Below are 22,310 nucleotides of genomic sequence, written 5' to 3'. Positions count from 1 at the left end.
TGGCCGACTTGTGGGATAATTGGACATAACACAATTTTGCTAGACAAACCAAATTACCTTTCAGTAAGAACTTAGATGGTTTGCTCGTATTACCTAGTTATTAAACATATGTTTGTAACTCGTAGGGACAGGGAAAATGGGGAGGAGATTACAAGGTGGGAAATTAAACATATGCTTGTCATTTGTTGATACAAAGTATTCGTTAATGCTGAGTGAATACAAAAGGAACAAATACATGTATTCATTCTCCCTCCCAAATCTCGCTCATTTCTCTCCTTTTTTAACATGTAGTTATGAACCGTAATTAAATAAACTATAGTTGAATTCTAATTAAGCCTAACAAAAAGGATAAACAAAAAAAATATTAAAACTTGCTAAAGTAGAAATCAAACCCAAAAAAGTGGTGGTTTAATAAATGTATAACTTACATAAATCACATAGTGTAAAGGCCTAATTATCATTTTTCCTTACTCTTTTTCAATTTACAGAAATCCCTTCAAAACATGGTAATACGGATACATTAATTTAGTAATCCGGATACATTAATTAGGGTTTTATGTATCAGCAGATAACATTTAAAGCATGATACATTGAACATAGAGATAATTTATGAATCAAAATTAATGTATCCGGATTACTGAATTAATATATCCGGATGTAAAGAAGGGATTTTTGAAATAGATGGAAGCAATAGAAAATATGGTAAACAAAGGAGTGTAATTAGGTAATTTTTCCTTAATAAATAGGGATAGGGGAATGGGGGAGAAGATTACAAGGTGGGAAATTAAACATATGGTTGTCATTTGTTGATACAAAGTATTCGTTAATACTGAGTGAATACACAAGGAACAAATACATGTATTCATCCTCTCTCCCAAATCTCGCTCACTTCTCTCATTTTTTAACATGTAGTTTTGAATCGTAATTAAATAAACTATAGCTGAATTCTAATTAAGCCTAACAAAAAGGATAAACAAAAAAAATAGTAAAACTAGCTAAAATAAAAATCAAACCCAAAAAAGTGGTGATTTAATAAATGGGAGAGGAGATTACAAGGCGGAAAATTAAACGTATGCTTGTCATTTGTTGATACAAAGTATTCGTTAATACTGAGTGAATACACAAGGAACAAATACGTGTATTCATCCTCTCTCCCAAATCTCGCTCATTTCTCTCATTTTTTAACATGTAGTTTTGAATCGTAATTAAATAAACTATAGTTGAATTCTAATTAAGCCTAACAAATAGGATAAACAAAAAAAAATATTAGAACTTGCTAAAATAGAAATCAAACCCAAAAAGTTGTGGTTTAATAAATGTGAGCGAAGATTACAAGGTGGGAAATTAAACGTATGCTTATCATTTGTTGATACAAAGTATTCAATAATATTGAGTGAATACACAAGGAACAAATACATGTATTCATCCTCTCTCCCAAATCTCGCTCACTTCTCTCATTTTTTTAATATGTAGTTTTGAATCGTAATTAAATAAACTATAGCTGAATTCTAATTAAGCCTAACAAAAAGGATAAACAAAAAAAATAGTAAAACTTGCTAAAATAAAAATCAAACCCAAAAAAGTGGTGGTTTAATAAATGGGAGAGGAGACTACAAGGTGGAAAATTAAACGTATGCTTGTCATTTGTTGATACAAAGTATTCGGTAATATTCAGTGAATATACAAGGAACAAATACATGTATTCATCCTCTCTCCCAAATGTTGCTCATTTCTCTCCTTTTTTAACATGTAGTTATGAATTGTAATTAAATAAACTACAGCTGAATTCTAATTAAGCCTAACAAAAAGGATAAACAAAAAAAAATATTAAAACTTGCTAAAATAAAAATCAAACCCAAAAAAGTGGTGGTTTAATAAATGGAAGAGGAGACTACAAGGTGGAAAATTAAATGTATGTTTATCATTTGTTGATACAAAGTATTCGATAATATTGAGTGAATACACAAGGAACAAATACATGTATATCCTCTCTCTCAAATGTCACTCATTTTTTAACATGTAGCTATGAATCGTAATCAAATGAACTAAAAATTTTTGGTTTAATTAGACAACCCATCAAGCATTCATTGAACTTGTATGACACTTGACCCGTTATCCTTCCACTGCACAAAGTGAGAGCTATTCGTGACCCGTTATCCTTCCAGTGCACAAAGTGAGAGCTATTCATTGCCTCTCTCTCAAATGTCACTCATTTTTTAACATGTAGCTATGAATCGTAATCAAATGAACTACAGCTAAATTCTAATTAAGCCCAAAATTATTAAAACTTGCTAAAGTAGAAATCAAACCCAAACCCAAAAAATGATGGTTTAATTAGACAGCCCATCAAGCATTCATTGAACTTGTATGACACTTGACCCGTTATCCTTTTATTGCACAAAGTGAGAGCTATTCGTTGCTCTGTAAAACCAGCCTCACGCAGTCCACTCCACTTTAAGAGCCCAGCAGCCCAAGCCTTCGCCTGAACCACGTGACCCAACTCTGTGCTTGAATAGGGCAGGCCAAAGAATAGCCACACAAGCCCTACCTTGGGTCACAATATTCCACCACTCTAATGCCCCCACTTGGGTCACAAGCCCACGCAACTGAGCTCGGCAATATGACTTATGCTCTCTGCACAAATAAAGAAGCAAATAGCTATATTTATCAACGATGTGGGTGAGCCTAATAGAAGAAAAAATGTTGTTCTTTCTTGTTCCTTTTTTCTATTTAGTTGCTTCATAATCTGCTAGTACTAGTTATGTGATTGACATGGATATGATTATGTGTTTGAATATCAGGTGAAGATGGAAATGCTGCTAGAACTCGCGGCATTTCCAGAATCATTCATCGTAGGTACATATTACCTGTGATATCGTAACATTAACAACCATAATAGTGCTATTAGATTTGCATCAGAACGGAACATTTACATGGGATGAGTTTACAGCTGCAGTTGGGCAGTCACATGAGAGGCGAATGAGACGGTGTTGATTGTACTTGATACCACAGTTATTTACAGGAAGATAACCCTTTTACAATCAAATGCTCTAAAATTGGAGCAAAGAGATGTAACAGTTTGAATATTTAACTAAATGTCATCTCCAAAAAGGGTATTTGAAGCAAATCCGAACTGTGTGTGAGAAATCAGATAGCTAAGTCGAGTTTGATGACCATATATTCATCATTTCTAGTGAATCTTCTTCTGTTTGAAAGTGTGAGGAAGCATAGAACAACAACAAACCCAGTGTAATCCTACAACTGAGGTTTGGGGTGAGGAAGCACATAAGTGAAGGAAAAATCATTTTAAAAAAAATAACAGCTTTAGATGAGAAGCCAAATAGGAAGATAATGATCTCCTCAATCAAATGAGCATTTCACAAGAAGCAAATAAAGAACTGATCTTTCATTATTTACATCAGATAAAAGTAACCCTTTAAGTCCAAGCTGTAATAACTCAACTAGACTGATCATAAGGTCAGCAGAAAGTTCCTTATTTTGGCTCCCAAAATATGATATCTCCTTGCTCTCCAACAAGACCAAGATCTTTAAGCCTCCTTTCTTGGTAGTATTCTAATTCATCCAGTTCCAGTTCTCTTTCTCTAAAGATATCGTCAATTTGTTGTAAAACCTTCTTCTCTCCTGCTCGTATCACTACTGCTATCTGAAGTCTTGAACTGAGGTTCCCTTCCTCCATCAGTTTCTCATCCTACAATAATCATCGGGTATTCGTTTCAATGCCATGAAGCAGTTTTATTCATAAGATTCAGAATACAGATACCAAAACAATTAGCAGAATGCTTTAAAGGAAGGCGACAACGAAAACATGGACGACTAAAATATAGTAGGACCAGAGGCAATGACAATGTCATGTAACACAATTAATTAGTGATGTGAATTTACCTCTTCAATTGTGGTGTGATAGGCAGAAAGTGCAGATTTGCATGCATCTCGTACGACTTTACATATGAGCTCCTCATTTTCTCTGCTGACAGGTAACTCGAGATGACCCCAAACAGCATTTCTGAAAATTGATTCTAGTAGGAAAGCATCAGTTCCACCAAGGGCAACCAGCCTTAGATATGGAATCAGAAAAGGGGGAAGAGATTGTCCAAGTTTTATGTCAAAGTAAGCAGTTTCTCCTAGGCCATTTGACTCTGCTATATCCAGCTTGTCCTCATAAAATTCGTCGGACTCTGATATTTCCAATGTTAATGTGAATGCATCACGAGCTGAACTTGGTTCGATGAAGCCATAGTCAAGAGCCATATCAGCATTGCTTTTGTTCAAGTCATATTGGATGAAAAGCTGTTAACATCACCACATCTGTTATCTACCATTTTGATATGAATTCATTAAAGGTTTTAGTTCTAATGGAAGTGCTTCAAATCTTGGATAAACATATGAAGAAACTCTCTATTTCTAATTTTCCACATAGCATGTTTAAGGTCACAAGATTAAAGGGCATTTTGTTACATTCCACATATAAGATTCAAAAATCTTCTTTATTTTCGTAAACTCGGTGCCAAGTCAAAAGGAGACAAACAAGTTGAAACAGAGGGAGTATGTTTTTTATTGGTTTCTTATTATTTTCATCCTGGAAGACTTATCTTACGGATGGTACAATAAAAATGCTATATAAATGCATACAATTATGAGATAGTAAGTAATGAATAATTGTTTTCACAATGTCAGCTTTTCGATGAACAATAGCAAAATGACTTGTTCTCTAGTGAAGATAATTTCTTATTATAAAAAACTCAGTAAGCTTTACCTGGTCTCCAGCCTTCAGTTTCAATGGACTTCGTAAAGAAAATAGCAAATCCCACGAGAACAGACCTGCTGGCCCCCTAACTTCATGGGCATGATCTTCTGTGGTTACTCTGTCACTGTGGTTTGTCTGATAAGTAAGCCATTCGTATAACGTTATTCACCAATCCATCATAGCCAAAAATATGATGAAGTGCTATATTGGAAAAAAACTTCAACAAACAAAGAGTCCTCCGACTCAATTAATACTCATTTCTAGCTGAAACTAAAGCTTTCATGTCTATAGAGGTGTAGTTTAATCAACATACTTTTGAATCAATCTTGTAACTAAGATGCATTGATTCTGAACACTTTCTCCTATTCTTACTCAAAACAACGAAAAATTGTGGAGCTATAGGAGCGTAATCAAACTTTTTTTCAATTTCCATTATCTTTTGCTTGGAGATACTATTTACTAAACAACATCAAGTAGCAGCATTTACAGCAGGTGCAGAGAGCCTCAGCATTGTGGGTAGTCATTCATCATTAAGAAACTTCAATTGCTTTTCTAAGTAATTTTCATTTATCTAAAATCTTACCAGGTCAGCAAAGGGAACCAGAATAAGATTTTGATTCCGAAGACGAGAAAATGCCCTTGATCTGAGTATTCCAAATGCCCAGAAGAAATCATCCAAGGTTATCGGAAAAGGAAAAAGCTGCTTGTTACGAAGTATGATTTCTTCTTCCAGTTTTTGAAATTCATTTTGCACATAATCTTTCACACTCAACGTTGTGCTTAAAAGTTGAGTCCCTGAAAATGATAGCATGACAAACAAAATGACTCACAAATACCTGGATCTCTCAAATTCTCACTTAACCAAACAAAGAACATCACATTGCTTATCTAGCTACGGGCAACTTCATCATCATTAGAAACAAAGCCATCGCATTCTACATATTTGATTATGGAGTACAATCATGCAATAACCCTATATAAAGACATTATCAGTATCTCTAACAAAGTCATAAGGGATCACAATTTCATAGGTTACATGATTGCATCCAAAGCCGGAAACAAACTTCAAGAGATTCTGTAACCATATGATAACACTATCAATAGTCCAAACTTGTAAGATAATAATAATATTTAAACAACTAAGGCGAACCATGACGCGATGGTAGAATTGCTCCTTTGGTAACCTAAAGGTCATGGGTTTAAGGCGTGAAACCATACCCTTGTAGAGATACAAAGGGAAGGCTGCATACCATATACCTACCCCCACCCACCCACGCACACACACACTTTGAACTAGTCAAGGAGTACTTTGTCATGGAGCCAGCACTTTAGTAATAAAACAAGAGTTTAAGTTCTACATATATGGTACAAAAACGTTTACACAATCAGGTCATATCACTAATAAGATATTGAATGGTAAAATATCTATGTTAATACAGGGTCGTTTGGTTGGTGAGATGAGATAGACAAGGATATCTCATGGTATTAGCTATCTTACTTTCTATACGGGATAGCTAATCCTATCATTTTATTACAAATGGTGGAACAAAATAATCTTAAAAACCAAACGCAAAATAAAATAATCTCATATTTTATCTCGGTATTATTATCATTATCCCACCAACTAAACGACCCCTAATTAATAACCCAGTAAAATGGTTACTAGACTACTATCACTCATTAAACTACACTAATAGAGTTTTAAAACATAATTTACAATGTCAGTATATATAACTTTACTCTATGAATGAACACAAAAATCTGCAGTTCTCATATTTAAGGTTTTGTTTTTACGAAGTAAAGCAAATTAGCTTACCTTGAATCTCAGAAAGCTCCTCTTCAGACCTGCACTGAAGAACATACCAAGCAACCTTCATCAGCACTATGACTTCCAAAAAAAAAACATATTCATAGCAACAACAACATATCCAGCGTAATTCCACAAGTGGAGTCTGTGTCCTATCTTGGGATGTTTCCGATAGAACCTCGGCTCAAGCAAACATTATTCATAAAACAAAAAAAAGAACGCAAATTAAAGGCAGACCCACCAATATATAGTGGAATCAGTAGACTCTGGAAGAACAGACATGTAATATTTCCACTTGGAATCATCTCTCCATTTCTCTCTAAGCAAGAAAAGAGCAACAGAAATCCAAGGTTTTAATCCAGTACACACATTCCCAATTTCACTGTCTGCAACTGTATCTGGATTGATCCAGAACCTTCTAGGAACTTCTAGAACTGTCTCCCCTTTTGAAATATCTCTCTTAGCAACTAATCCTAAACCTTCTGGTACAAATCCTGGCTCTACAGGTGTCTTTGCTGATACAACCCCTTCATCACATAACCACTTCCAGAATGTTTGGACTGATTCTGGGATTTTTCGGTCAAGTTCTTTTAACTGAAGTGAATTTATCAAGAATGGTTTTTGGGAATTGTGTAAAGATTGAAACTTTGTTCTGAATTTTGTGGTTTTGAGTGGACAGAGAAAAGATGAAGAGGGTAAAGAGAAAACAGAAGCCATTTTTTCTAGCTTTGTTTCCTTCTTAGCTTAAGCTTGGTTCTACTGAGGTGCTTGTTAAGACAGTAGTGAATTTCAGAATAACTAGATTTCCAGATGAGGTTGCTAATCAGTTAACACAGACTTCTTCATTATTTTATCGCGTTTTGATTATTACGTTATTTTATTTTGTTGTTGTAGGCTCTTTGGCAATGCTTTCTTTATTACTGGTTGTTATCCTTGCTTCACTGTTTTCTTTTTTTTTAAATTTGATTTATTGTATTTGAGTGGAAGATCTATCAGTGATAAAATTTATATATATTTTATCATTTTCATATCTCACTTGTGAAATTTCGAATGTTTTATTAATAATAGATTTCATTTTTCTTTTCCTGGACATAATTAATCTTTTTTTTTTCCCCCAAATGGCTCTCCCACATCGTTGATAAATAAATTTATCTGCCTCTTTATTTCTGCAGGGATCATCACTCACTGCCGAGCTCAGTAGCGTGGTATAACTCAAGTGAGGGCATTTGTGTGGTGGAATGTTGGGAGGGCTGGTGCAACATTTTAGAGTGTGAAACAACGGTCAATGTGGTATACTCAATTACTCAAGTTCCATTTCCCGCATCCTTAGGGCTAAGGTCCTATAACTATGTACCAAAATTTATTTAATATCCTCCGTTTAGTTAAAAATATTTTTATTATTATTTAATAGGTCAAAAATGTCTTTTTTAAATAAATATATTATTTAATAGGTCAAAAATATCTTTTTTTAAATAAATATATTATTTATTTTCTTTTTGAACATATTTTTTTCCTAATAATATTTCTTTTATTAGAAAATGTTTATCCAACTTCAATTAAAAAATATATATATATTTTTTATTTTATTATAATTATTTTTTATCTCTTTTTGAATAAAAATTAATGATGGATTTACTATAATCTTATATATATGACATAAATTATCCGTTAAAACTTAGAATATATGAAATTATTCTTTTTTAATTGATAAAATGAAATTACGAAGAATAAAATAATTTCCTATATTTTTATTAGTTAAAGTGGTTTAAAAAGAAAGAAAACAAAAATAGAGTTCCTTAAAAATAATATTTTTATAAAAAAATAAGATTTATTTTTAAAAAATATATATATTTATTCAAAAAAATAACATTTTTGACTCATTAAACAACAATAAGAATATTTTTGAACCAAAATATTGATGACAAGGATATTTTTGGATCAAAATATTTTTATTCATTTTAAATAGTTTAAAGAGATTTTAAAACTTTTTCCCATATATATACCAGTATGACATTATGATTGCAGAGTGATCTACAATGCTCTCACAGCCCCCAAAAGAAGGGTCAATGAAAGGAATTTTCAGAGCACCAATAAACTCATACAAAGAAATATATCAGTCAGGTACAAGAAGGATATTACCCAAGAATTTCAGAGTAGTAGGACCACACCTCAAAGCTAACCATAACCAGTCATTTGTTTCTAAGACGAGGATAATATACATACTTCAACTGCATAACATTTCAACCATTAAAGTTTTATTATCTTATTATCAACATGTACTATCTTTTTTTAGTCGGTTTTCTTGTGAAATGCGGATAACGGACATCGGGTGAGAAACAAGAAAGTGTCAAAAAAAAAAACAGAGAGAGAAGGTCCTGTGTTAACTGATTAACAAAGCTAGAAAAAATGGCTTCTGTTTTCTCTTTACCCTCTTCTTCTTTCCTCTGTCCACTCAAAACCACAAAATTCAGAATAAAGTTTCAAACTTTACACAGTTCGCAAAAACCATTCTTGATAAATTCACTTCTGTCAAAAGAACTTGACCCAAAAATCCCAGAACCAGTCCAAACATTCTGGAAGTGGCTATGTGATGAAGGGGTTGTATCAATAAAGACACCTGTAAAGCTAGGAATTGTACCAGAAGGTTTAGGATTAGTTGCTAAGAGGGAATTTCAAAAGGGGAAACAGTTCTAGGAGTGCCTAGAAGGTTCTGGATCAACAGAGATGCAGTTGCAGAATCTGAAATTGGGAATGTATGTACTGGATTAGAACCTTGGATTTCTCTTGCTCTTTTCTTGTTGAGAGAAAAATGGAAAGATGATTCCAAGTGGAAATATTACATGGCTGTTCTTCCAGAGTGCACTGATTCCACTATATATTGGTGGGTCTGCAAAACTTTGTTTTTTTTCTTGTCATTGTTAGAGTGGATTAGACTCCGCGCTGTTCGAAGAATGAACTGGTAGTCTGCTTATATGGTTTTGGACAATTTCTCTCCTCATGAGCTAGTTTTTGAGTTTGAGTTAGGCTCAAGTGTCATATTTATTATATATCGACACTCCTTGACTTCTACGTCATTTAGCTTCTTTATACTTTGACACTCCTTAATGGAAATTCTGGCTCCACCGCTGGTTGCGCCTGGTCGTGAAGGGGAGTGTTAGAGTGGGCTAGAGTCCCACATTGGTTGGACTAATGGGTCGCATATATAGTTTGGGGCAATCCTTCACACACGAGCTAGCTTTTATGGTTGAGTTAGGCTTAAGTGTTATATCTTTATGTTTACAGGTTTTATGAATAACTTTTTGTGGAATTTGTGTTGCTGATGAAGGTTGCTTGCTATGTTCTTCAGTGCAGGTCTGAAGAGGAGCTCTCTGAGATTCAAGGTAATATTGTTTCCTTGTTTTACATGCCTTTAATAGGAAAATTGCAGATTCTTGCGTTTATGATGGAGTTAAGTTATGTATCCTGACAATGTAACTCCTTTTTTAACTCTATCGATGTATTTTAACGTGTGATAGTAGACTACTAACCATTATTACCAGGTTATTAATTAATGTTTTTAACGTAGATAGTTTACGTACACTTTACCCTCCCCAAACCTCACGTTGTGGGATTTCACTGGGTTGTTGTTGTTGTTGTTGTAACGTAGATAGTTTACCTCAAATTCTCTTATAAGTGAACTGACCTGATTGTGTCAATATCTTTGCATCGTGAAGTGTGTAGAACGTACTTGTTTTTTCAATTTTATTACCTGTTGTTTCCTTCACTTCAGTTACGTCTTCTTGTCATTTTGCTACTGTTCTTCTCCTTTATCTTTAGCATGATTTCCTCACTACTGTATTTTCTTTCCATACTTGAGTTTGATATGTTTTACTTGAGCCGGCTGTCTATTGGAAATAACTTATCTACCTTCACAAGGTAGAGTTAAGGTTGCGTACACACCACCCTCCTCAGGCCCTGACTATGGGAAGACTCTGGTTTGTTGTTGTTGTTGTTGCTTACACCATGACAAAGTACTCCCTGACTAGTCCAAGGTAGGGGAAGGATTAGGTATAGGCCATAGGGTATGTAGTGTTCCCTTTGTATATCTACAAGAGTCTATTTTCACGCCTTGAACTCATGACCTTTAGGTTACCAAAGGAGCAACTCTACCATTGTGTCGTGGCTTGTCCTCGTTGTTTATGACTATTGTTATTGTCTTAAAATTCTGGACTATTGAGAGTCATCATATGGTTACAGAATCTCTTGAAGCTCATTTCTGCGCTGGATGCAATCTTGTATTTTGTAGGCTAGTTGATGGTTTTCATGTAACCTATGAAATTGTGATCACTTATGACTTTGTTAGAGAGATTGGTATGCCTTCTATATAAAGTCTTTACATGATTCTCTTGATTATACTCCATACTCAAATATGTAGAATGCGATGGCATTGTCTCTAAAGATGATGAAATTGCTCGCAGCTAGATAAGAAATGTGATGTTCCTTGTTTGGTTAAGTGAGAATATAAGAGTTCCAGGTATGTGTGATTCATTTTCTTTGTCATGCTATCATTTGCAGGGACTCAACTTTTAAGCACAACGGTGAGTGTGAAAGATTATGTGCAAAAGGAATTTCAAAAAGTGGAAGAAGAAGTCATACATCGTAACAAACAGCTTTTCCCTTTTCCTATAACCTTGGATGATTTCTTCTGGGCATTTGGAATACTCAGATCAAGGGCGTTTTCCCGTGTTGGGAATCAAAATCTAATGATGGTCCCCTTTGCTGACCTGGTAAGATTTTAGGTAAACGAAAATTACTTAGATAAGCAAGTGAAGTTTTCTGGTGATGAATGACTACTTGTAAGAAGACCACAATGAAAAGGAGAGAGTGTTGGATTCAGGATAAATTCATCTTAGTTACAAGATTGATTCAAACGTATGTTGATGATCAAAAGAACCAATATAGACATGAAAGCTTTAGCTTCAGCTAGAAATGAGTATTAATTGAGTCCGAGGACTGTTCTTATAATTTCATTGTCTGTTGAAGTTCTTTTCCAATATAGCAATTTCACCATATTTTTAGCTATCGATTGATGAATAACGCCATACAAATGGCTTACTTATCAGGCAAACCACAGTGCCAAAGTGACCACAGAAGATCATATCCATGAAATCGGGGGACCAGCAAGTCTGTTCTCCTGGGATTTGTTGTTTTCTTTTCAAAGTCCATTGAAACTGAAGGCTGGTGACCAGGTAAGGCTGGCTGAGTTTTTCAAAATTCGGAAACTCTCTTCACTAGACAACAAGTCATTCTGCTATTGTTCATCGAAAAGTTAAACATTTTGAAAAAGAACATTTCATTACTTCCTATCTCATTGCATGCATTATGTAGCATTTTTATTGGATCATCTGTTAAGAGTCTATAGGAGGCCTTACTTGTTTGCTTCATATGTTTGATTGAAGATTTGAAGTACTTCAGTTAGAACTAAAATGGTACATAACAGATGTGGTGACTTTGACAGTTTCTCATCCAATATGGCTTGAACAAAAGCAATGCTGATATGGCTATTGGCTATGGCTTCATCGAACCAAACTCAGCTCGTGATGCATTTACATTAACATTGGAAATATCAAAGTCTGACGATTTTTATGGGGACAAGCTGGATATAGCAGAGTCAAATGGCCTAGGAGAAACTGCTGACTTTGACATAAAACTTGGACAATCTCTCCCTCCTGCTCTATTTCCATATCTAAGGCTGGTTTCCCTTGGTGGAATTGATGCTTTCCTACTAGAATCAATTTCCAGAAATGCTGTTTGGAATCTTCTCGAGTTGCCTGTCAACAGAGCAAATGAAGAGTTCATATGTAAAGTCATACGAGATTCATGCAGATCTGCACTTTCTGGATATCACACCACAATTGAAGAGGTAAATTAACATCACTAATTGATTGTGTTACTATGACATTGTCATTGCCTCTTGTCTTACTATATTTTGGTTGTCCAATTCTACATTGCTACCTTCCTTTAAATAATATGGTATCAGGACTCTGAATCATAAAACTGTTTTATCTCCATTATGTAATTAAATTTTCTTTTTGGCATTGAGCACAATGATTATTGTAGGATGAGAAACTGATGAAGGGAGGGAACCTCAGCTCAAGGCTTCAGATAGCAGTAGGGGTAAGAGCAGGGGAGAAGAAGGTTTTACAACAAATCGACAATATCTTTAGAGAAAGAGAACTGGAACTAGATAAATTAGAATACTGCCAAGAAAGTTGGCTTAAAGATCTTGATCTTGATGGAGAGCCAAAGTAAGGAACTCTCTGCTGACCTTATGATCATTCTAGATGAGTTATAACAGCTTGGACTTCAAACGCAGAGGCTGATCTAGAATTTAAAATATATAGATTCCTATAAGAACCTCAACTTCGCTATCTGACTTCTCAGCACACAATTCGGATCTGCTTAAAGTACCCTTTTTTGGGCATGACATTTAGATAAATGATCAAACTGTTTACATCTCTTTGCTCCACATTTTAGAGCATTTGATTGTAAAAGGGTTATCTTCCTGTAAATAAATGTGGTATCAACTACAATCAACACTGCCCAACTTGTTAATGAGAGCAAAAACATATGAACAAAATGAATGAACACATTAACATGACAATTCTTTTCTTTTTGATAAGTATGCACATTTGGTTTCTTCATTTTTTTTCTTCTTGCTTCTCCCAGTCACAAACTACCTATCTATGACAAAACACCTCTCCAAAATGCCCTGATGGCTGAAGACTGCATTTTGGCCCTTTGGCCAACAGATCTCGAGTGTGCATACCAACAACTTTACGTCTTTCCCTTAGCTTTCTTCATGAAACGCCTGTGCATTACTATGGAGTAACTATCCATGGAAGACATGCCCTGGATTGCATCTTATTGGATGGTAGTGGAATTATCAGGGCCAAACAAGTCATCACAGGTTTTACTCTCACACAGACACTCCTGTGGATTTGCATAAAAATAATCTTCTTCTTTTGGTTTGTCTGCAATAACTCTGCGTCGAGCCAGCTGTCCCATTCGTCCCTCATGTGACTGGCGGACTGCAGCTCTAAACCCATCCCATGTGAGTGTTCCTTTCTCATGCAAATCTAATAACTCTACCAGTCTTTTTCGATCCAATCGAATGGTTTTCTTAAACCCAAGATACCTGCAAAAGATAATCAGGAATGCCTTTATAATGGTTGTTAATGTTACAGAATCATTTTCAGCACAGTAGGTAATATGTACCTACGATGACCTTCAACAACTTTAGCCATATTTCCATCATAAGTGGGAACAAATACATTACTAGCAGTTGAAACTATGAAATCCAGGGCTGCCATCTGAGATGAATGATTCTGGAAATGCTGCAATTCCCCAGGTTCTAGCAGCATGTCCTTTTTCACCTGATATTAAACATAATAGGTAAGAAGGATAATTAGCTCATAGTGACCAGTAAATAGTCATAATGAAGTCCTCAGCAGTCAGCAATAAAAAACTGGCAGTAGGAAACGTAGAACATTTTGTGCACATTCCATTCTACCAAATGTCTAAAAGCATGTCGGGTTATTCAATTAACAGAATGCTTGTATCAGAGATCACTGTCCAAGTTGCTCATCTCTTGAATACATGCAATAGACTACAACAATGTTGGCTAAGGCACATGTTCGCTATTACATGCAACAGATTTCGCGTAAATGTTTAAGCAACAGCCCTAAGATTGGTAGGTTAAATGTCCCAGCAACAGATACAATTAGAGAACAGGATCAATAATCTTGCTCATCTCCTGAATACATGCAATAGACTACAACAATGTTGGCTAAGGCACATGTTCGCTATTACATGCAACAGATTTCACGTAAATGTTTAAGCAACAGCCCTAAGATTGGTAGGTTAAATGTCCCAGCAACAGATACAATTAGAGAACAGGATCAATAATCACTTACAATTTTTGGGAAGGCAGCTCTCAAAGCAGCAAGCCTCCGTTCACCTCCATAAATGTCACCAGATGCAATATATATTTGTATGTCTTTTTCAAAACCCAATGCTTGCAAAATCAAAGCTGCCTCTTTTGGGGTGAGGGGGCACAATCCTTGAGATCTCTTCTCCTCAGATACAATCTCTTTCTCCCTCCACCAAGGAAATGCATACCTAATGAAACAAAGGCAACCAGAAAGGAATTTACTATATAGACAACAAGTTTGCGTGTTGGTCAAGACAAAAGGGTGAAATAGAGAAAATTGTATTGGTGGGAGACCAAGTGAAATCATTAAATCATCCAACAATGTAAAACTTCAAAATCTTGAGATAGAAAATAAAATTTATGAGTAAATGTCATTGTCACAACAGCAGCTCATAGTTTATGTTAGTAACCCACTGTCATCCAATCCACTAATTTTACTATGCCCATGATGAAGGCAGGTCAAAGAAAGTTATTGATGACTGATTGGTGTGCAAAGAGGACATATGTATGTCACGACCCTCCAACACACTCACATTAGTGTTCGACAACCAGAGCAAATTTTATTGTCTATAAGGACCTGTCTAGTATCAAGATTTGATCCCAAGTAATTTATCATAATATGGGCCTTGACAGCTAAACTGCAGCATGATGATTGCAGTAGTACTAACAAATTTGATGACTGATGGGTGTGCAAAGAGAGCAGCACATTTCTATATTCAAAAATAATTTAACTTTAAACTTGTTATTTCCCAATGGTTTATGGCTACAACTATGGCTTGTTTTAGATCACAAATTCCAAAAAAGTTCTTTTTTTTCTAAACTTCGTGCCCAATCAAACACCACCATATAAATTGGCATTGATGGAGTACTTGGTTTCACTTATGTGGATCTTTTGCTTTAAGTGTGTTCTTCACTAAATGTAACGCCCTAGAAATTTCTAGATTCGGATAAAGTGTTAAAAGTACCCAAGAAATGGTGAGTCTGAAGCTCGTCGAAGTCATTCGGCGACTCGCCGAAGAACACGCGGGCTCACCAAGTTATTCAGAGAGGTTGGTTCAGGACTCGAGCAAGTTTGGCTAGAAGAGACATGGCGACTCGCCGAACAAGTTTGACGAGCTAAGAGATCATCGCCAAATAAATCAGAGAATTATGCTCAGAACTGAAGCCAAGACGGCGAGGTAAAACGGAATCAGTGTGTCACATCTCGGGTGTAGCTTGGGTCGTGACACTAAATCCGTATGGATTCTGAGGGATTGTAAGTCTTTAAAGACAACTTCTTTCCATATTAAGAATAAAACGAAAATACAATAGTCGTTCTTAGATGATTACCTTAACCGTTTGAGCTCCTCAGCTTCCTCCGTAGTGCAGCCATGGGTGCAACCAGAGAATGCTAGCATATCCATCTCATATCTTAGATGCAATGCTACAAATGGCCCTCTCTCCTGAAGCATTCGTACCAACTTTTCTCCCAAAGCCTCAATATCTGGAGTGAATTTTAGTGCCTGGAAATTCACCCGACATCTGAGTTTTTGAAGCTCAAGAGGAATCCCATTGTTTGCTAGTCTAGTATCTGTTCTGTTGAAATGTATTACTTGATGCTTGCTGAACAGAGGCAGAATCTGCAATAGCAATCCGAATGTGTTAAAGCGGGATAAACAACTGTTGATGAGGCATATATTGCATCAGAGGAGATATATTCAATTATCAAGGTATTATAATCATTGTATGCAGATTGATTCCACTATCAAAAGCAGAAAATGGAACTACATACAGCAAAAAGAGAAGTACTTTGCAAGTTGAAATGTATCGTACTCTCTCCGTCCCATTTTATGTGGCACCGTATGACTTAGCACGGTGTTTAAGAAAAAAAGGAAGACTTTTGAAACTTGTGGTCTAAAACAATCCTTAGATATTTGTGTGGCTATAAATCATTTTTTAAGGGTAAAAGGGGAATTTTAAAGCTAAATTATTTCTAATTATAATAAGGTGACATTCTTTTTGGGACATACTAAAAAGGAAAGGGTGTCACATAAATTGCGACGGAGGGAGTATAAGATTTAAGCACTAGTCTTCTAAATGACGATGTCCACAATCATGAAGAAGAATCGACGGCGTAGGTCAATCACGAATTTATAATAAGATAAAGATGTATTGCAAGTAGATAAACCTGTTGCAAGTAGTACTTTTCATTTGACCAGCTAACAGGAGGCATTTCTAGCAGTTGGTATCCGTATCTCCTGCTGAACCTCTTTGGCAGTCTCTTTATTATCCGAACTTCATCTCTTAGTGAATCAATGAAGTGTCTCACATCAAAAATGTCATCAAAATTGCTGACAAGAAATGTTACAACTTGTTATAAAACACAAAGCAATAGGTCAAAGAACTACATAACACCAGAAATACCTAGGATCTGCCCAGAAAGATGTTTTATCGAGCTCTGGGACAACCAAAGTTAGATTTAAAAGCCGTGCAATAGTCACCATGTCACAGATCTACATTCAAAAAATGGCAGAATTAGTTACAGATTGGAGTTTGAAATTCTGGAGCCTACTTTACAGTTTCGGATTTTCTGACTTATTTGCCATATGAATTGGATAAGAATGTATGAAGAAAAAAGCATAAGAACAAATAGTAACGGCTATAAGAATGTATAAAGAAAAAAGCAGAAGAACAAATACTAACGGCTGCACGCATTTGATTCAAGCCGCCATTGCAGGACACTTGAAGAAACCCATTATTTGTATAATTTCCTGCATAATATCATGTGTCAAAGTGGTTATGAATGTTAGAAGAAGTAGAATTTGGAACTCATAGAAAGATACAGTTCCTATTAATGTTACACTTATGAGACTAGGTAACAGCACTTCTGGTCTCTGAATGTTCAATTAGTAGAATGGCTGATATATAAGTTTTTTTTAGATACGTAAATCCTTAATGATTCAAAACAGCACTAATATTGGGCTGAGATCTGTATAACTGATTACAAAGATCAATTTCTACGTTAAACTGAAAGGAAAAGTCTAAGAATGTGCCAACATCATTTACAAAATCCAACCTACACAAAAATGCTAGTGGAAGTGTACAATTGTACTTGCAGATATATAAATTGAAATACAGTCTCATATCGCAAGAAAAAAAAAAGGTTGCCTCCAGCAATTTAAAATGTAATTTCATACCTAAAAGTGTGTTTACATCCTCTTATAGTTGATACATTTCTTTCTTTTATTAGTTCCTTATTGATGCGACATTTCGTCTAGCAGCATTAATTTGTTCAAAAACATCAGAAAAAACTATGTTTGCACTATGATTCACACTAAACGATTAACCCCTGGGAAAATGGGAAGAATATGAGACTTTTCACCCTATTCCAAATGGAGAAAATTCTGTCTTCACGTAAAAAAGATAGCTGTAATAAGGAATACTACAAAGAGGACTAGAAAAGAAAGTCTCTCATACAGTCCCTTTCTCAATTTCTCTTCAAAAGAACATTTTGTTTTAATCTCTAGGGAAGTACTTCCTACTAATCCAATTGATTATCCCTCAACAGACTAAACATAGATCTAACGAGCTACTTCATTAGCTTTTGAATATAGTTTTTAAAATGGGAAAAGTATATATAGTCTGAAAAACTAATAGAGTCACTCATTAGATCTATGCTTAGTTAGTCAGGGAACTTGAATATAGGTTCCCTATTTCAGGCATGGTGGCTTCATTAGCTTTTTCAGAATATACAGTATTATGTTCCATTCTTCATGAATGCTTAAAGCAGCAAGTCACAAGATTATGGGACCTGGAATGGGGAATATAATTGCATCAATCCGAAGTAAATCAAGTAGAAGTGGAAAACAAATGTATACCAATTTGGGACAAAAAGAAGACATTTGAAAATAAATTTAAACCTTTCCTAATTCTAACTACAAACCTTTAAGATGGCATTTTTTTAATCAAGAAACCTTTAAGCTGGCATTTGGACACCAAAGTGAAAAAACTTAAAAATAGAAAGACCTACAGACTATAGACCATCCCATTGGTAGCTCTGTCTAGATTACACATCTGTTAAAGTTGTATTTTCAAATCGTAGGATCTCAAAAACTAGGAATACCATGCTCAGGTCTCTGTCCTACTTCTTCTTTTTCTTTTTCCCTGTCAATCAATTAACTCCCCTCAATCTCAAACTAGTTCGCATCTACTATATAAATCCTCTTTTTCTTTCCGCTCTAGTACTTCATTCAAATGCTAAACTTTGACGTTATCACTAAATTAGGGATTCTCTAAAACTAAAGTTCACTAAATCTCACATTGTATAAGTCTCTATTTATTCTAACTATACTAAATAGACACAACCAATCACCAAACTCATACAACTGTAACAACAACAACTATTTCTTAATCCCAACTATTAGGCATCTCCATTCTCCCATATGGATCCTTCACTTCCATTGGTGTTAGGTTATTAGCTAACGAATTACAACCAACTTAATACACAGTAGACAGATCACATACTTCAACAACAACAACAACATACCCAGTACAGCCCCACAAAGTGAGGTCTAAGAAGGGTAGAGTGTACCATACCTTACCCCTACCTCAAAGGTAGAGAGGTTGTTTCAGATAGACACTAAGCTCAAGGAAAAACAATCAAAAGCAGTACCGAAAAAGAAGTGATACAAGAAACAACAGATAATAACAAAAACAACATATAGCAATAAAATAGAAACTACAACAAAATAATACGTTAATGGAGGTACAAGAAACAACACATAGTAACTAACAGAAATCGAAGGACAAGAAACAACACATAGTAACTAACAGATATCGAAGGACAAGAAACTATAAGAGATCACATACTTCAATTAACTAATCAAATACTTTGAAAAAAAATCATGTAACTAATACAGATTCAAGCTCAGAGAGACTCACTAGCTGGAAGAAGAGGCAAAGGAGTAGGCAAAGTCTCTTCAACATGAACAGATAGCTTAGTAGTATAACCAGTAAAACCCGAAAACAAACGTGGATTATAAAGCTCCCAAACAGCAATAAGCTGAACCAAACATGTCCATATCAAAATGCTGGAACAAACCCTTACAAACAAAACTTTTAATCTAGTCCTCTGTATCATCTGCCCTTGTAATGGTAGTACTTTCTCGCTTCTAACATGAGCCTCACTCTCGGATCTAACCTCCATTTTACCTCCTCTTCACTCCTCATAGCCAATACTTCAACCCCAAATCCTCAAACCCCTCAAATCTCTTCATACACAAATTCCTCATGGCTACATGCATGTTAAGAAAATACCCAAATGCAACAAAACTCAAACCACATTGGAAAATGAGAAATTATTATCAAGACCCAGAATGAAAAAATTGAACTTTTCAAGACCCAATATGGAAAAAAATCTGAACTTTGGAGCAAAACCAAGAAACGAGGAAAATGGGAAATTACTATCCCAGATTGACTAATAGATTCAAGACCCAGAATGAAAAAATTGAACTTTTTACAAGACCCAATATGGAAAAAAATCTGAACTTTGGAACAAAACCAAACCAAGAAATGTGGAAAATGGGAAATTATTACCCCAGATTGACTCAAAAAATCAAGACAAATTGAACTTTTCAACGCCCAATATGGGAAAAAATCTGAACTTTGGAGCAAAACCAAGAAATGGGGAAAATGGGAAATCTATGAAGAAGTAAAAGAAGAGAAGCGGTGATGAAATTAATTATTTTTTGGGGGGGTGTCAAGAATTTAGCAGGAGGAAAAAGATGTAGTAGGGACAAGAGTCAATATGCTTTAAATCTGGGGGAAAAAAATCTATGCTTTAGATGAATTTTCTGAAAACTTTTTTATCTGTAAAAAGATAAAAACTTGGAACAGTATTTCTTCACTATGTTCTTGATGTTGCAGGATCTAAGGAAGAAAATGACAGAGATGGAAGAGATCTCAGATTATCATGAATGAAAAAATAATAATATAATTAAACATTTCGCTTAGAATTTTGTACCCAAAAATGTACTTTTTTACGTATAGTATTAAACAAATGGTGTAAATTAACACACTCAAAACATGGTAAGTGGGTATTAATTGTCGCATAATTAATATATTTATAAATTAAGAAGAAATTATTAATAATGTAGAACTCTAACCAGCTATAAATACAATTAGACGTGTTGTTTTCCTTTTTTTGGTTCTTAATTTAAGAAAAAAGTCATTCTATATATAGTAAAATAATTAAGAATCACAAAATTTAAAAGAGACTTTTGGTAGTTATATTTTCCTTTATATTAAGCTCCCATCTGTCAATATATATGTTTTAAAAAAAATATATCAAAGGGTTATTCATTGAAATTTTAAATTTTTAAATGGTACTATTGAATTATCATTAAATTGTTTTTAGTTTATAAATGAAAGTCAAGTGGCATAAAGAGATTTGAACTTGTGATTAAATTAATAAAGTATCAATTGTCAATAAATAAATTATAATAATTACTAAAAAAAAAGAAGATTCTCATCGACTCATATCACGTCAGATATGCGTGATATGGTGTATATAATTATAAGGTTTTAGAATGACACGTGAAAGGTTAATTATCTTATAATCACAGAACAATTGTAAAATAAAATTCCAAATAAAACATATAATTTCGATGTTGGGGATATGGTACGGTATTTTAAATTTGATACGATAATTTTGACATTTTATATTAAAAGTATTACATCATTATCATATCAAATTAGCTCGGATATGATTTGATATTTTTAATTTCGATTTTGATATTTTGCAGTATGGTTATTCGATAATTATATTTGGTTTAATTTCAACTTACATATATTTATATAATAAAAAAAATTAATTTTAAAAAAAACACATTTCAATCTTATTAGATTAACAACTATTTTTGTTAAATAATTTCACAAAAAGAATATTTCAATCATGATAGAGTAATGAATATTAATGTGTCCTGTCTTCATGTTGTATTATTTCCATTGACTGTGACCAAACTGCGTTCTGAGTGTCTTCGTAGAGAATAGAAAAAAAGAAGCCCCTAAAATTACCCATACCTAGACTCATGGTAGAGCTTCATTTCATCCAAATTATCGACTGACCATTTCAAAATCGTCTATACATTCCAAGGCAAGCTCCTACTAGATCCTACTATTCTTGATATCCTACTGGATTTGCGCAACTCGAGTATGAACATTACTTCGCTATGCCCCTCGCGCTTTCTCATTTGCACTCATCAAGCCAACTTTGCCCTTTGGGAGGTGAAAGAGCGGTTGAGGCGGACATTTCTAAATGATAGCGTCCTTCAGCCTTTTGCCTATAGGCTTGACAGGCAAGCTACCTTGATCCGTCTTCAGCTTCGATTCGTTATGTTCAGAAGCTCCAACAAGCCCTAAAGTCTCTTGTTGATATTGATTGAGGAGTTTGATGGAGTTTAGCTGACTAAATTCATAAACCTAAAAAGTCGTCGTCACTGATACTTTTTTATAGTAATCAAAGATGCAAAGTTTAAATAACACTACCTAAAACTAAGCATATTCCTATATACTTTTACACCAAAAAAATTGTTGATATATATTTATATGTGAAAGAAGTACAATTTCCTTTAATTCAACATTATTTTTGAATGTACAATTTTCTGATTATATATTTATATTTAATAATCTTAAATATAATATACATGGATTCTATATATTACTATAAAAATTTGGTATTGTATACAGGATTTCAGTATTTTTTTTATGAATATCAAACAGCATATAAA

At 34.5% G+C, this 22,310-nt stretch overlaps 2 protein-coding genes and 1 pseudogene across 2 annotated transcripts; 1 reads left to right on the top strand and 2 right to left on the bottom strand.

The window, feature by feature from the left end:
• Positions 1-3,341: 3,341 nt before the first annotated feature.
• On the bottom strand, positions 3,342-7,456 carry LOC129880149 (ribulose-1,5 bisphosphate carboxylase/oxygenase large subunit N-methyltransferase, chloroplastic). Its single transcript, XM_055954052.1, has 6 exons — positions 6,814-7,456; positions 6,582-6,610; positions 5,349-5,560; positions 4,775-4,900; positions 3,904-4,308; positions 3,342-3,709 (listed from the first exon to the last, which is right to left on the bottom strand). The coding sequence occupies exons 1-6, from the start codon at positions 7,287-7,289 to the stop codon at positions 3,494-3,496; spliced, it is 1,464 nt and encodes a 487-aa protein (XP_055810027.1). The 5' UTR covers positions 7,290-7,456; the 3' UTR covers positions 3,342-3,493.
• Positions 7,457-8,725: 1,269 nt separating this feature from the next.
• LOC129880148 (ribulose-1,5 bisphosphate carboxylase/oxygenase large subunit N-methyltransferase, chloroplastic-like) lies at positions 8,726-13,166 on the top strand (annotated as a pseudogene).
• On the bottom strand, positions 13,011-20,507 carry LOC129880147 (rhamnogalacturonan I rhamnosyltransferase 1). The gene is made up of 8 exons (XM_055954051.1): positions 19,465-20,507; positions 17,227-17,294; positions 16,948-17,036; positions 16,712-16,874; positions 15,874-16,163; positions 14,528-14,732; positions 13,830-13,987; positions 13,011-13,749 (listed from the first exon to the last, which is right to left on the bottom strand). The coding sequence occupies exons 1-8, from the start codon at positions 19,727-19,729 to the stop codon at positions 13,476-13,478; spliced, it is 1,512 nt and encodes a 503-aa protein (XP_055810026.1). The 5' UTR covers positions 19,730-20,507; the 3' UTR covers positions 13,011-13,475.
• Between the last annotated feature and the right edge of the window lie 1,803 nt (positions 20,508-22,310).

Source organism: Solanum dulcamara, chromosome 2, assembly GCF_947179165.1.
Source record: "Solanum dulcamara chromosome 2, daSolDulc1.2, whole genome shotgun sequence".
NCBI classification, from domain to species: Eukaryota; Viridiplantae; Streptophyta; class Magnoliopsida; order Solanales; family Solanaceae; genus Solanum; species Solanum dulcamara.
This window is presented reverse-complemented; position numbering and strand designations above follow the sequence as displayed.

Excerpts from the sequence above, each read along its gene's own strand:
- LOC129880149 (XM_055954052.1), bottom strand. The coding sequence starts at position 7,289 with ATGGCTTCTGTTTTCTCTTTACCCTCTTCATCTTTTCTCTGTCCACTC. Across the intron at positions 5,561-6,581 it reads GGAGCTTTCTGAGATTCAAG|GGACTCAACTTTTAAGCACA; the intron begins GTAAGCTAATTT and ends TATCATTTTCAG. Across the intron at positions 4,309-4,774 it reads AACTGAAGGCTGGAGACCAG|CTTTTCATCCAATATGACTT; the intron begins GTAAAGCTTACT and ends TGATGTTAACAG.
- LOC129880147 (XM_055954051.1), bottom strand. The coding sequence starts at position 19,729 with ATGGAGGTTAGATCCGAGAGTGAGGCTCATGTTAGAAGCGAGAAAGTA. Across the intron at positions 16,164-16,711 it reads AAAAGTACTACTTGCAACAG|ATTCTGCCTCTGTTCAGCAA; the intron begins GTTTATCTACTT and ends TTGCTATTGCAG. Across the intron at positions 13,750-13,829 it reads GTTGTTGAAGGTCATCGTAG|GTATCTTGGGTTTAAGAAAA; the intron begins GTACATATTACC and ends TATCTTTTGCAG.